Source organism: Mustela lutreola, chromosome 6 (assembly GCF_030435805.1).
Source record: "Mustela lutreola isolate mMusLut2 chromosome 6, mMusLut2.pri, whole genome shotgun sequence".
NCBI lineage: Eukaryota > Metazoa > Chordata > Mammalia > Carnivora > Mustelidae > Mustela > Mustela lutreola.
Genome location: NC_081295.1, coordinates 58,073,913 through 58,086,074, shown reverse-complemented (window position 1 = coordinate 58,086,074; position 12,162 = coordinate 58,073,913). Strand labels below are relative to the sequence as shown.

At 35.8% G+C, this 12,162-nt stretch overlaps 1 protein-coding gene across 7 annotated transcripts in view; it reads left to right on the top strand.

The window, feature by feature from the left end:
• The window catches only part of UTRN (utrophin), a 509,162-nt gene that overhangs the window by 444,094 nt on the left and 52,906 nt on the right, over positions 1–12,162 (top strand). For all 7 annotated transcript variants that reach the window (XM_059177336.1, XM_059177335.1, XM_059177337.1 and 4 more), the window contains 2 exons: positions 3,209–3,410; positions 9,497–9,582. In XM_059177336.1, coding sequence (XP_059033319.1) covers positions 3,209–3,410; positions 9,497–9,582 — 288 coding nt within the window. The remainder of the gene's footprint in view (positions 1–3,208; positions 3,411–9,496; positions 9,583–12,162) is intronic.

The window sequence follows — 12,162 nt, the reverse complement described above, 5'->3', positions numbered from 1 at the left end:
ATTTTGAACCGTTGTATTTTCATTATCATTTGTTTCCATGATTTTTTTCAATTCTTCTTTAATTTCCCGGTTGACCCATTCATTCTTTAGAAGGATACTGTTTAGTCTCCATGTATTTGGGTTCTTTCCAAACTTCCTTTTGTGGTTGAGTTCTAGCTTTAGAGCATTGTGGTCTGAAAATATGCAGGGAATGATCCCAATCTTTTGATACCGGTTGAGTCCTGATTTAGGACCGAGGATGTGATCTATTCTGGAGAATGTTCCATGTGCACTAGAGAAGAATGTGTATTCTGTTGCTTTGGGATGAAATGTTCTGAATATATCTGTGATGTCCATCTGGTCCAGTGTGTCGTTTAAGGCTTTTATTTCCTTGCTGATCTTTTGCTTGGATGACCTGTCCATTTCAGTGAGGGGAGTGTTAAAGTCCCCTACTATTATTGTATTATTGTTGATGTGTTTCTTTGATTTTGTTATTAATTGGTTTATATAGTTGGCTGCTCCCACATTGGGGGCATAGATATTTAAAATTGTTAAATCTTCTTGTTGGACAGACCCTTTGAGTATGATATAGTGTCCTTCCTCATCTCTTATTATAGTCTTTGGCTTAAAATCTAATTGATCTGATATAAGGATTGCCACTCCTGCTTTCTTCTGATGTCCATTAGCATGGTAAATTCTTTTCCACCCCCTCACTTTAAATCTGGAGGTGTCTTCGGGCTTAAAATGTGTTTCTTGGAGGCAACATATAGATGGGTTTTGTTTTTTAATCCATTCTGATACCCTGTGTCTTTTGACAGGGGCATTTAGCCCATTCACATTCAGGGTAAGTATTGAGAGATATGAATTTAGTGCCATTGTATTGCCTGTAAGGTGACTGTTACTGTATATGGTCTCTGTTCCTTTCTGATCTACCACTTGTAGGCTCTCTCTTTGCTTAGAGGACCCCTTTCAATATTTCCTGTAGAGCTGGTTTGGTATTTGCAAATTCTTTCAGTTGTTGTTTGTCCTGGAAGCTTTTAATCTCTCCTTCTATTTTCAATGATAGCCTAGCTGGATATAGTATTCTTGGCTGCATGTTTTTCTCGTTTAGTGCTCTGAAAATATCATGCCAGCTCTTTCTGGCCTGCCAGGTCTCTGTGGATAAGTCAGCTGCCAATCTAATATTTTTACCATTGTATGTTACAGACTTCTTTTCCCGGGCTGCTTTCAGGATTTTCTCTTTGTCATTGAGACTTGTAAATTTTACTATTAGGTGACGGGGTGTGGGCCTATTCTTATTGATTTTGAGGGGCGTTCTCTGAACCTCCTGAATTTTGATGCTCGTTCCCTTTGCCATATTGGGGAAATTCTCCCCAATAATTCTCTCCAGTATACCTTCTGCTCCCCTCTCACTTTCTTCTTCTTCTGGAATCCCAATTATTCTAATGTTGTTTCGTCTTATGGTGTAACTTATCTCTCGAATTCTCCCCTCGTGGTCCAGTAGCTGTTTGTCCCTCTTTTGCTCAGCTTCTTTATTCTCTGTCATTTGGTCTTCTATATCACTAATTCTTTCTTCTGCCTCATTTATCCTAGCAGTTAGAGCCTCCATTTTTGATTGCACCTCATTAATAGCTTTTTTGATTTCACCTTGGTTAGATTTTAGTTCTTTTATTTCTCCAGAAAGGGCTTTTATATCTCTCGAGAGGGTTTCTCTAATATCTTCCATGCCTTTTTCGAGCCCGGCTAGAACCTTGAGAATTGTCATTCTGAACTCTAGATCTGACATATTACCGATGTCTGTATTGATTAGGTCCCTAGCCTTCGGTACTGCCTCTTGTTCTTTTTTTTGTGTTGAATTTTTATGTCTTGTCATTTTGTCCAGATAAGAGTAAATGAAGGGGCAAGTAAAATACTAAAAGGGTGGCAACAACCCCAGGAAAATATGCTTTAACCAAATTAGAAGAGATCCAAAATCGTGAGTGGGGAGAAAGGGGATAAAAAGAGGTTCAAAAAGGAAGAAAGAAAAAAAAAAACAAAAAGAAAAGAAAAAAAAAAAAAGAAAAGAAAAGAAAAGAATTTTTAAAAAAAGAAAACACCTTTCAGAAAGTGGTTGTTTTTCTGTTTCCAGAATTGCTGTTCTTCTTCTCTTCGATCTGCCGATGGATTTTCAGGTGTTTGCAATCTTTAGATAAGCTATCTAGCTGATCTCCGGCTAGCTGAAGCAGTCTCAGCTTGCTACTTCTCCGCCATCTTGACTCCTCCCCTGAAATCTATTTATTCTTATTGCATTTTCACTCCTTTTAGTAAAGTTATCAGTATGCTCACCCTCCTCCTCTGACTGGTTGTCTTTGAGAGCAGGGGTCCCAGATTATCCTTCTGTGCCCACCCTGCTCTAACATCTAGCATAGACAAGTCGCACCGTAGACGTTCTATGAAGCATAAAAGCGGGAGTAGATACATGAAGGCCCATGCGTGTACTGTGACAAATTATCCCAGAAAGCACACTGGGAAATTCTCCCTGTTGCTGTGGCTCCCAGTGCTACGGTGCAGTGCCTCTCCTCACCAAGCTTGTCTCCGTGTGGACCTGAGCACAGGGTCTGCCTCTGTGCCAAAGCATCATGGGAAGCAAACCACGTTAGGGCCAGATTGGGAGGGCATTCTAGATCAGGTTTGTTCAGCAGGCAGTAGAGAACTACTTTTTCTTCGACAGAACCCATTTTTTCAACTGCACATTTTCAGTGAATTTTGTATGTCCTGATATACATGTTGAGAAACAGAATGATTGGTTTGGCTGAGGTGTAAAGGGAGAAGGAGGTGAGCAGGCTGTTCTCAGGAGTTAGAAGAGCGGTGCTGTATTTTAGATGTTCTACTATGTGGACTAGATTTATTTATGCCTTCCTATATTTAAAAGCAGAAAGAGCCTGAAGAGAGGAAAGCTTGAAAAGGAAAGTAGGAAGAACTGGTAGCCCAAAGAGCAAAAAAATGGGATCAGATTGGAAAGTAACAGAGTTTAGATTCAAAAACACAAAAATAAAGAGATTATGGATAAGCGTTTAGACATGTAAGAATGGAAATGCTATTTATTTCTTTAAACATTGAAATTGGCTGGAAAGGATAGATTCTTAAGCTGGAGAATCAAGCCAAATACTTTTAAGATGAGAAATGATTTTGTTTCAGCGTTGTTATGTAATCTAATGACTGTGTGTTTTCCTTTCTCTTACCTGATTAGTGGATCTCTTAGAACTGAACACAACAAATGAAGTTTTCAAGCAGCATAAACTGAACCAAAATGATCAGCTGCTTAGTGTTCCAGATGTCATCAACTGTCTGACGACAACCTACGACGGCCTTGAACAAATGCACAAGGATCTAGTCAACGTTCCACTCTGTGTGGATATGTGTCTCAACTGGTTGCTCAATGTATATGACACGTAAGTTTGCCTTGTTTCTCCTTAAAATATAGTCATTGAATGAAATGTACTGGTAAGGCCAAATGTCTAAATTTTGAAATGAGTTTTTTAAGAAGTACTTTCAAAGTACTTTATCTCATGGACAAATAGCTCATAACCTACTCCATTCAGATTTCGTTACGTTCCCTGAATTCCGTCCACACCTTTGCTGCTTATATACAGAAATCCCTTTCTCCTCACCCCTGGTTAATTGCTGAAAGGAAGGACTGTCCAAAATTTGAACTCTCTACCAACAATATAACAAAAAGGAATAGCTACCTATTATTTCAAGATAATGCTTCAGTTTATAAATGCTGTCAGATTTATAGTGTCACATTGGCTAGGGGAAGCCCAATATAAAGAAGTCCTATTTCCTCCTCTCTTCTTTTGAAAGACAAAGTTTTATTTTTGTTGTTAGGAGTTACAGTCATTGACTGGCTCGTACTAATCCACACTGCAATTTTTGTATGACAACTTAAGAGCAATTTGAAAGGCAATTAAAGGGATTTAATTTGTCTTTCGGTATTAGCTTTATTTATTATAATGGTAGTATTGTGTATATGTGGTGTTTTAAATAATTTATGCTATAGGACACTGTAATATCTGTAATTTAATTAGATGCACACTGTCACGTGAAGAGCTCTCTCAACTTCCAGCATAACTCATTTGCCATTAATTTGGCTGTTTTGAATATGACAATGCATTTGTGAAATAATCAATTCTAGAAAGACCTGCTGTGGGCTGACATTTCCAAAACATTAGGAATTATTCATTCTTCTGGTAGGGGGTTAAAGTATGCAAAGATGAAATAAGAAAATGAGAACTGTTGATTTTTCTCTCAGAACCTTAAAGTTATTTTCCGTTAATTAGCTGCATGAAAATTTGTATTTGTCATTGCTTTATTTGATTTAGAGAGGAAGAAGATAGATGATAGTTTATTAATGTACATGTGTTTAGCAGTGGATTGATTTCACATAAGACATAAATGGTGACAACAATAGCTTTAGGAGTGCTTTAATTAAAATTTTGTTTCTTTTGATTAGAAAAATTTGTTTTCTTTCAATAGTCACAAATATCACAACAGAACTTTTCTTTTAAATAATTAAATAGCCATTATATGCTTGAGGACTCTTAAGAAACTCACTAAAAAACAAGTGGCACGGACATCAGTAATAATAATGAATGTGGGGGCGCCTGGGTGGTTCAGTGGGTTAAGCCGCTGCCTTCGGCTCAGGTCATGATCTCAGGGTCCTGGGATCGAGTCCCACATTGGGCTCTCTGCTCAGCAGGGAGCCTGCTTCCCTTCCTCTCTCTCTGCCTGCCTCTCTGCCTACTTGTGATCTCTCTCTGTCAAATAAATAAATAAAATCTTTAAAAAAAATAATGAATGTGGGATTTACAGTATCCCTCTGTAGCATCTTTTAATAAATTTCATTTTGTTCTTTCTTATCCTTCTAGGGTAAAATATGACTGTTAGCATTAATTCACTATTTAGTTGATCTTCAATTTTTTAAACCCCCAAAAGAGACATTTTCCATGTAGTAAATTCACCAAAATATCTGGTGAGTTGTGTATTTTAACTACAAAGCCTATAACTTAATTTGAGAACCCAAAAAGAATGCCGAATTCCTAGAATACTTAGCTGAAAACTTTGATAAGCACCACAGGAGTATGGTAGAGACACATATTTTGAGTAATAATTTTAGGAAGAACTGGAGAGGGGTTAAATCAGCCTCCTCTCATTCTAATACACTACATTAGTTTGCTAGGGCTGCCATAACAGAGTACCACAATCTAGGTAGTTTAAAAAACAGAAATTTATTTTCTTACAGTTCTGGACACTAGAAGTCTCATATCAACATGTCGGCAGGGTTGGTTTCTTCTGAGGCCTCTCTCCTTGGCTTATAGGTGTCTGTCTTCTCTCTGTGTCTTCACATGGTCTTTCTTCTGTGTGTTTGTGTCCTAATCTTATAAAAACATCAGTCCTTTTGGATTGGTGCCCACCCTATGGCCTCGTTTTATGTTAATTACCTCTCTAAAGACCCAATCTTCAAACACAGTCACATTCTGAAGTACTAAGTGGTTAATACTTCAACACATGAATTTTAGGAAGATCTAACTCATAACATGTAACACCTACATCTGCTGTTTTCACTGGACAGCCGAAGGGAATAGTGCCACTTCGTTGTGAAGGAAGCAGAATGTGAAATGTTGTGATTCATATTCTAGGGAATCAAATGTTGGCATATTTCCACTTTCCATCATCAAATGTGAACACATGGGAAATGCTACACTAAGGTACTGTTTCTTATTTAGAAAAAGAGTTTCTTGAAATTTTCCATTTTAAAGGAATAAAAGCTTTCAGGATTTATTTCTCTTCCATGCCAAAGAAATACAGTGAAGACCGTGCTGGGTCAGAATGGTGTAAACCTTCAGTCTAGTTTTCTGTCTGAGAGAGGAATTTCATGAATTAACCTCAAAAAACACAGTTAATCATACAATGGCAGTCTCAGATGGCCAGAGTTCATTGCCCAAATTTCTCTAACAACTATAATTTATCCAGTAATGTGAACAAGAGTTATTAACTCTTTTTAAGTTTTTAGTTTTCTTTAAGAATATGATGGAACTATAAGCTACATGATCTAATGTGCTAGAACGTATTTGGACCCTAAGAAGTCTCTGAACCTTGGAAATGAAAACCATGATCTGACCTTTCCATTCATTCAGCTATTTTGATATTTGCTCATTAACCATATATTTCTGACTGCCTTACTTTATGTAATGTTACAGCTAAAGCGGGTATTTTCAGCTCTTGAAGTATATTCAAGCAGCTCTTGAATTAATGAGTGATTCACACATGTGAGATCATAGAATTCTAGAAGGAAAAGGACTTTGAGGACCTTCCATTGTCCATTCTTCCCTCTTCATTTTACTCTTTGTTTTACTGATCAATTAATTGACCCAGGGAGATAAAAGAATTTATCCATAGCCACCTATTGCATATTAGTGGTAGATAGGGAACTAATACCCAGGTTTTTTGATAATCACTTGTTTATTTCTACCATATTGCCATATCTAAGAAAAAGAGTACTTTATGTTATATTAAATTTACTATTTATTTTCAAGTTTTAACATGTATCCAGTTCTTAATATTTGGGGGTTTTTTTTAAAAAAAATCCATTTTCTTCTGTTATGAATGATGAGAATCCAAATTTTTGGTTCTGGTTGCTTTGTACCTTGGCAGCCGCTCAACTTTTGGCATCTCAATTTCTCATCTGAAAAATTGAGATAAAAATATCTGCTCTGCTTGCCATACATAAGATATTTGTGAAGGGCAAATGAGCTAATATATGTAGAAAGAACTTTCTAAACTGTAAAGATAAAATTTATTCCATTTATGAGTTCACAGCCTCACTCAGTCTTCATCTTTCCAGGTTAAAAAGTCTTAACTTCACGATCTTCCTTCTAAATTTAATAGAAATAAAAAATGTTTAAATCATGATTTAAAGCAATAGTCTGGGACACTTGATTTAAATATTTTTGTCCCTCCAGAAAATATTAACCTCATTTGCTGCAGTGTTAAGTCATTTTTCCACTGTGCTAAGATGGATATAATTTTATAAGATACATATCTTTCCAGTTAAACTAATTTCAGAGTTACTTATGAAGACTACCAGGGAACCAAATACTTAAATATTGGGTTATATCACTCACTAATAAATTTCTTTACGTCCCTCTTCTTTTTCAAATCCAGATATCTTATTTAACATTAAAGTCCTATCATCCGGTCCCAGATGATATAACTTGGACAACTTTATCAACTGTTTAGCCTTGATGCAAGCCTTTCCTGCACCTGAATGCATTGTGTCTCTGATGTTCCCACTCCTGCTTCTGTCCCCCTGCCTAGGCTTTTCCTGTGATAATCTACATTCTCCTAGGGACAGTCCAGCCATGTCATACCTTCAGTGTCTGATTTGAGTCTTATCTTCTCTATCAAACGTTATGAGACTAATAACTACTCAGACTAATTGTCAGTCAGAAATAACAAGTCAGCCACAACTTTTTTGTACTTATTTCCATGCACAAAGGATGCTTTCCTATTTTCTTGTGTATTTCCCACTGTTTTCTTGTCTCTCTTCTCTAGCTGTATGTGACCCTATCATGGGTGGGAATTATGTCTTAAACTTTTCTGCTGGGCCTCATGGTACACAGAACAACACTGAGATCACAGGAAATCTTCATAACTATTAAATGATGTGTTGAATGGATGACTGACATTTTCAGTAGCCTTCCTGATGACGTTCCTTTCTTGTGTCGTCACTGTAGTCTGGAGGTCATCCTCTAATACATAGCATTTTGATTTTTATTCTCTTAAGGGATTCCTTTGTCCTTGGCCACATTCATGTACTGGTGTACTCACCAGCCTTTTTCCTCTGCAGATCTATTGTCTGATTATCCAGAGAATAAAATTTCCAAATTTTTGGAGGGAAGAAAACAGATGTAGTATATTTTGAAGTGTTAATTAGGAAACACCTAAAAAAAAATGTGAACTGGAAACACAGTGTATAATATGGCTTTGTTTAAGGTTAATTTGGAAGTATTTCTATAATGGCAAGAAACTGGAATGAGTATGTTAACTTGGATTTCTGCTTATAATGGCTATATCTGTTTGAAAATTTAAGTATTAGTTATTTCATAGGTCACTTCTGAATGCTGTACACATGCCTATGAAGGGTTTAGTAAGTTTATTGGATATGATTTAATATAGGTTATAATAAACTGTAGACTATTGAGGAACTGTTTTGAAAATATATTTCACTGATCTCTCAGCATGTTTTTCTTTTTTACTTATACTTTACATGTCATGGTTTATACACAGAAACTTACGCAAGTATTTATAATTTGAGAATAGACAGTATCAATTAGTATTCATAGTAGGAATATCAATAAGAACAAGATTTAAATACAGTTTGACAATAAGACCACCTAAAATTAAAATTAAATGATATAAATATTTATCTGTTTTTTAGATAGCATGAATTACTAAATTGTATATAATGATAAAGTTACATAGACATTTAGTTAATAGGTATTGAGTATACTTTACTTGTGTATTAAAAACATAGCTTCAGAAAAATTAATGTTAAAAACCTAAACTGAAAGCAAATCCTGAATATGAAATAATAAAGATGATAAAGACTTTTTTTCTGGATTGTGTGTTATTCCATAGCAAGGATCATGTTACCAATTTTTGTCATTTCTGCATTTCCCATTCTTCAGCCCCAGGCTCTGTTATATTGGTATATTTCGTAGGCAACTCAGAAACTCTTTGATAAATGATAAGAATAAGGACAACTCTATGCTTTTAAATTAAAAATTTTCTTCTAGTCAACTTACGGTTTCTCATTGGCATAGTACAAAGCTATTTCCTAGTGTTGATTAATTAATACATTTTGTATTTAATTATAATTTGAGACTTCTCCAAATAGGGATGTCATACCTGTCTTTTTAGGATCACCGACCATTATAATTACAGTAGTAATTTTAAAAAACTGAATTGACAGAGACTAAAATCAATGAAGACAACAAGTTTTTAAATATCTAGCAAGTTATTAGCCCTTGGTATACTTGATTTTCTAGTTTTTGTACATTTGATTTTATTATACATTTCTTGCTCTATTAAGCAACGTACATGTTATATATTAGCTATACATTTTAAATCTTGCATTTGTAATCATTAACAGATTTTAATTCATACTGTTTCTAAAAATATCTTTTTAGCTTTGTAATTATCATTTTACTTTCACTTTTACTTGTTCTTCCTAGTTCCTGTGCTCCATGTAAGTGACTTTGGGCTATATACTCTGGGTCAAGCATGCTGTTAAACCATGTCATGAAATTATCGTATGAGTTTAAAATTAATTTTTAAAAGGGAATAGAAAAGTTGCCTCTTTAAGATGCAATCATTTTCTAATAGTTTACCTGAAGAAAATAGGTATTCAGAGATCATTAGTGTCCTGTATACAGCTTTAAATGCATCTAACACATTGGGATTCTTATAATTACAGGGGTCGAACTGGAAAAATAAGAGTGCAGAGTCTGAAGATTGGATTGATGTCTCTCTCCAAAGGTCTCTTAGAAGAAAAATACAGATGTATGTAAGACCTTTCCTGTACAGTAGTGTTTTTTAGTAATAATAATAATAACAATTGATTGGAGGCTTCTTTTATATGATTTGCTTGTAATAACAGTTTCCATTCTTTTTGACCCTTACTACACATGTCTCAGGCTAGACAAAGGGTGTCAGTGAGAAGTGACATGGATTTGTGTGAAATGAGGTAGGGTGCTTGTTGGAGTGAAAACCAACTGCACTTGTATCTCATTTGAGTCTTAGAAGAATCACCTCAGAACGTAGGCATCGCGACTTCTGTTTTCCAGCTGAAAAAAATGAATTCTGAGATGGATTAAAAATCTAGTCAGTGGCTGCAGACACAATAAATTATGAGGGTAGACTTAGATCATAGATTGTTCTGAATGTAAAGCCAAAGTTTCTATCTCTCTGTACTTCCAGTGCTTGAAAAAAAAATTAAGATGGACTAAAACCTTCGTACTACTCTTTATGCTAGAACCTTGTGTACTTTTTTTTTTTTTTTGAAGATTTTATTTATTTATTTGATAGACCGGGATCACAAGCAGGCAGGGAAGCAGACAGAGAGGAGGAAGCAGGGTCCCCGCTGAGCGAATAGCCCGATGTGGGGCTCGATCCCAGGACCCTGGGATCATGACCTGAGCTGAAGGCAGAGGCTTTAACCCACTGAGCCACCCAGGTGCCACTACCTTGTATACTTCTAAATACCAAAACAAAAACGAAAACAAAAACAACCCCCCCCCCAAAAAAAAACTAGATGGGGCTAGAACTCTGACAGACATTGGCAAATAATTATATTTTATCAAGTGAGAAAATTTAAAAATTTGTTTTTATTCACCAAATAAATCTGTGGTATCCTTTTAGCTGTCAGTTAATGAGGAGCAGGCGTGTTGGCATTTTGAAAGGGATGGGCTCTGGAGCCAAGGTTACCTGTCTTCAAGTCTCAGCTTTGCTACTTAGTGGCTGAGGGACTGACTTTGTGCTGGTTACCTGATCCCATGGAAGACTGCCAGCTAAGAGGTGATATGACTCCCATTTCACATTTCAGAAAGCTGAAATGGAATGGATTTCCTTCAACTGAAGAATGACACTAACAGTCCTTGCTTTGAAAACAAATAGAGATAATACAGGAAAAGTACCTAGAAATCACAGCTCTTCAACCAATGGTAACACTCGCTGGTGTGGCTCCAAACTCTTAACTGTTGGAAAGTTTTTCTGATTTAATTTTGTCCATAAAGTGTGGGTGACTTGATCTGCCATGCATATCCCTGATGATTCTTCACTGAATCTATTCATACATTCTGGAGGGATATTTCATGGAAGATGATGATGTTTGATCACGGGTCCTATAAACTAGGTTAAGTTTAGCATCTTCCGTGAACATATACATGTTTTTTCAAAACCTTTTGTTTTCTGGGATGTCTGTGAGGTGATTTGCCTGTGAATTTCAGGTCTAGATTGTGATGGCTTGTTTTTCTTAAATGGTTTGACAAGGATGTCAGTAAAAAGAGATGTGGGATTTGTGTGGAAAAAAAAGCTGATTGTGGTAAGATCAGGAGGTGAGGTACCTTGATGGAGTCAGAACCTAGTAAATCATGCAGGGGAAAAAAAAAGTTTTGCAGAAGGCTTTTGTTAGGTGGTCCTTTATTTATCCAAAACTTTAATCATCTTCAGCATTGTAATTGTTGAAATATAATCCTTTCCAAAGCTAAAAAGGTTGTTTTTTAATAATGTGGGGGGGAGGAAAATGTTAATGATAACATCACTGTAGCACTATAAGAAAAGGACTTTTTAAAAAATTATTCATAGTTCGGGGTTTTTGTGTGCTCCTGGAAGAATTAAGGGTTCCTTAAAAGTAATAATTATTTCACGGTGCTCATCATTCTCTGAAACAAATGTGAATTCAATCTCAAGGTTTATCATGAATCTTAAAATGTAAGCATGATCTGCTTTCCTAGATCAATGATTCCTCCTCCCTTTCTTTACAAGCTGATTATCAGAGAGTAACCTGAGACCAAAAGAAAGAGTTACAACACAGTGACTGTAGATATAGAGCAAAAACCAGATTCTACACAATACAGTATATAAAGATTTCTTTTATCTGTACACATACCTTCAAACGCATTTCTGAAATGTATAATCTTTCAGATGAGGAACATTATTTCAGCGTTCTGATACACACCCATCATACAGTGGAAATTCTTTCTACAAATGTCATCAAATGTAGTCCTCTGAATTGTTTCACATTAAACTTTCAAGTTTAGAAAGTAATAGCAAAGAAAGTAGAGGCCCTGCAATAAAAATTTCTGATATTTACCTTAATCCATGAAGTATGCCATTTTAGTACTTAGTTAAATAAGACATCTCTTGGGTTAAAATCTTTAAATCTTTCCTGCAAATGTTGCGACTCTGGAAATGTTCTGGGGTTTGGTTTTATTTCTTATTGTGAGGTCCTCAGCAACTCTGATTTTAGTTTTGATTTCCCCAGTGATATCAGAACACTTCCTCATTATTATTTCCTTTGTTAGATAATACTGAAGACAATTTGCTCTCCAAACTCAGTGTCAAAAGTGGCATTCTGGGTCA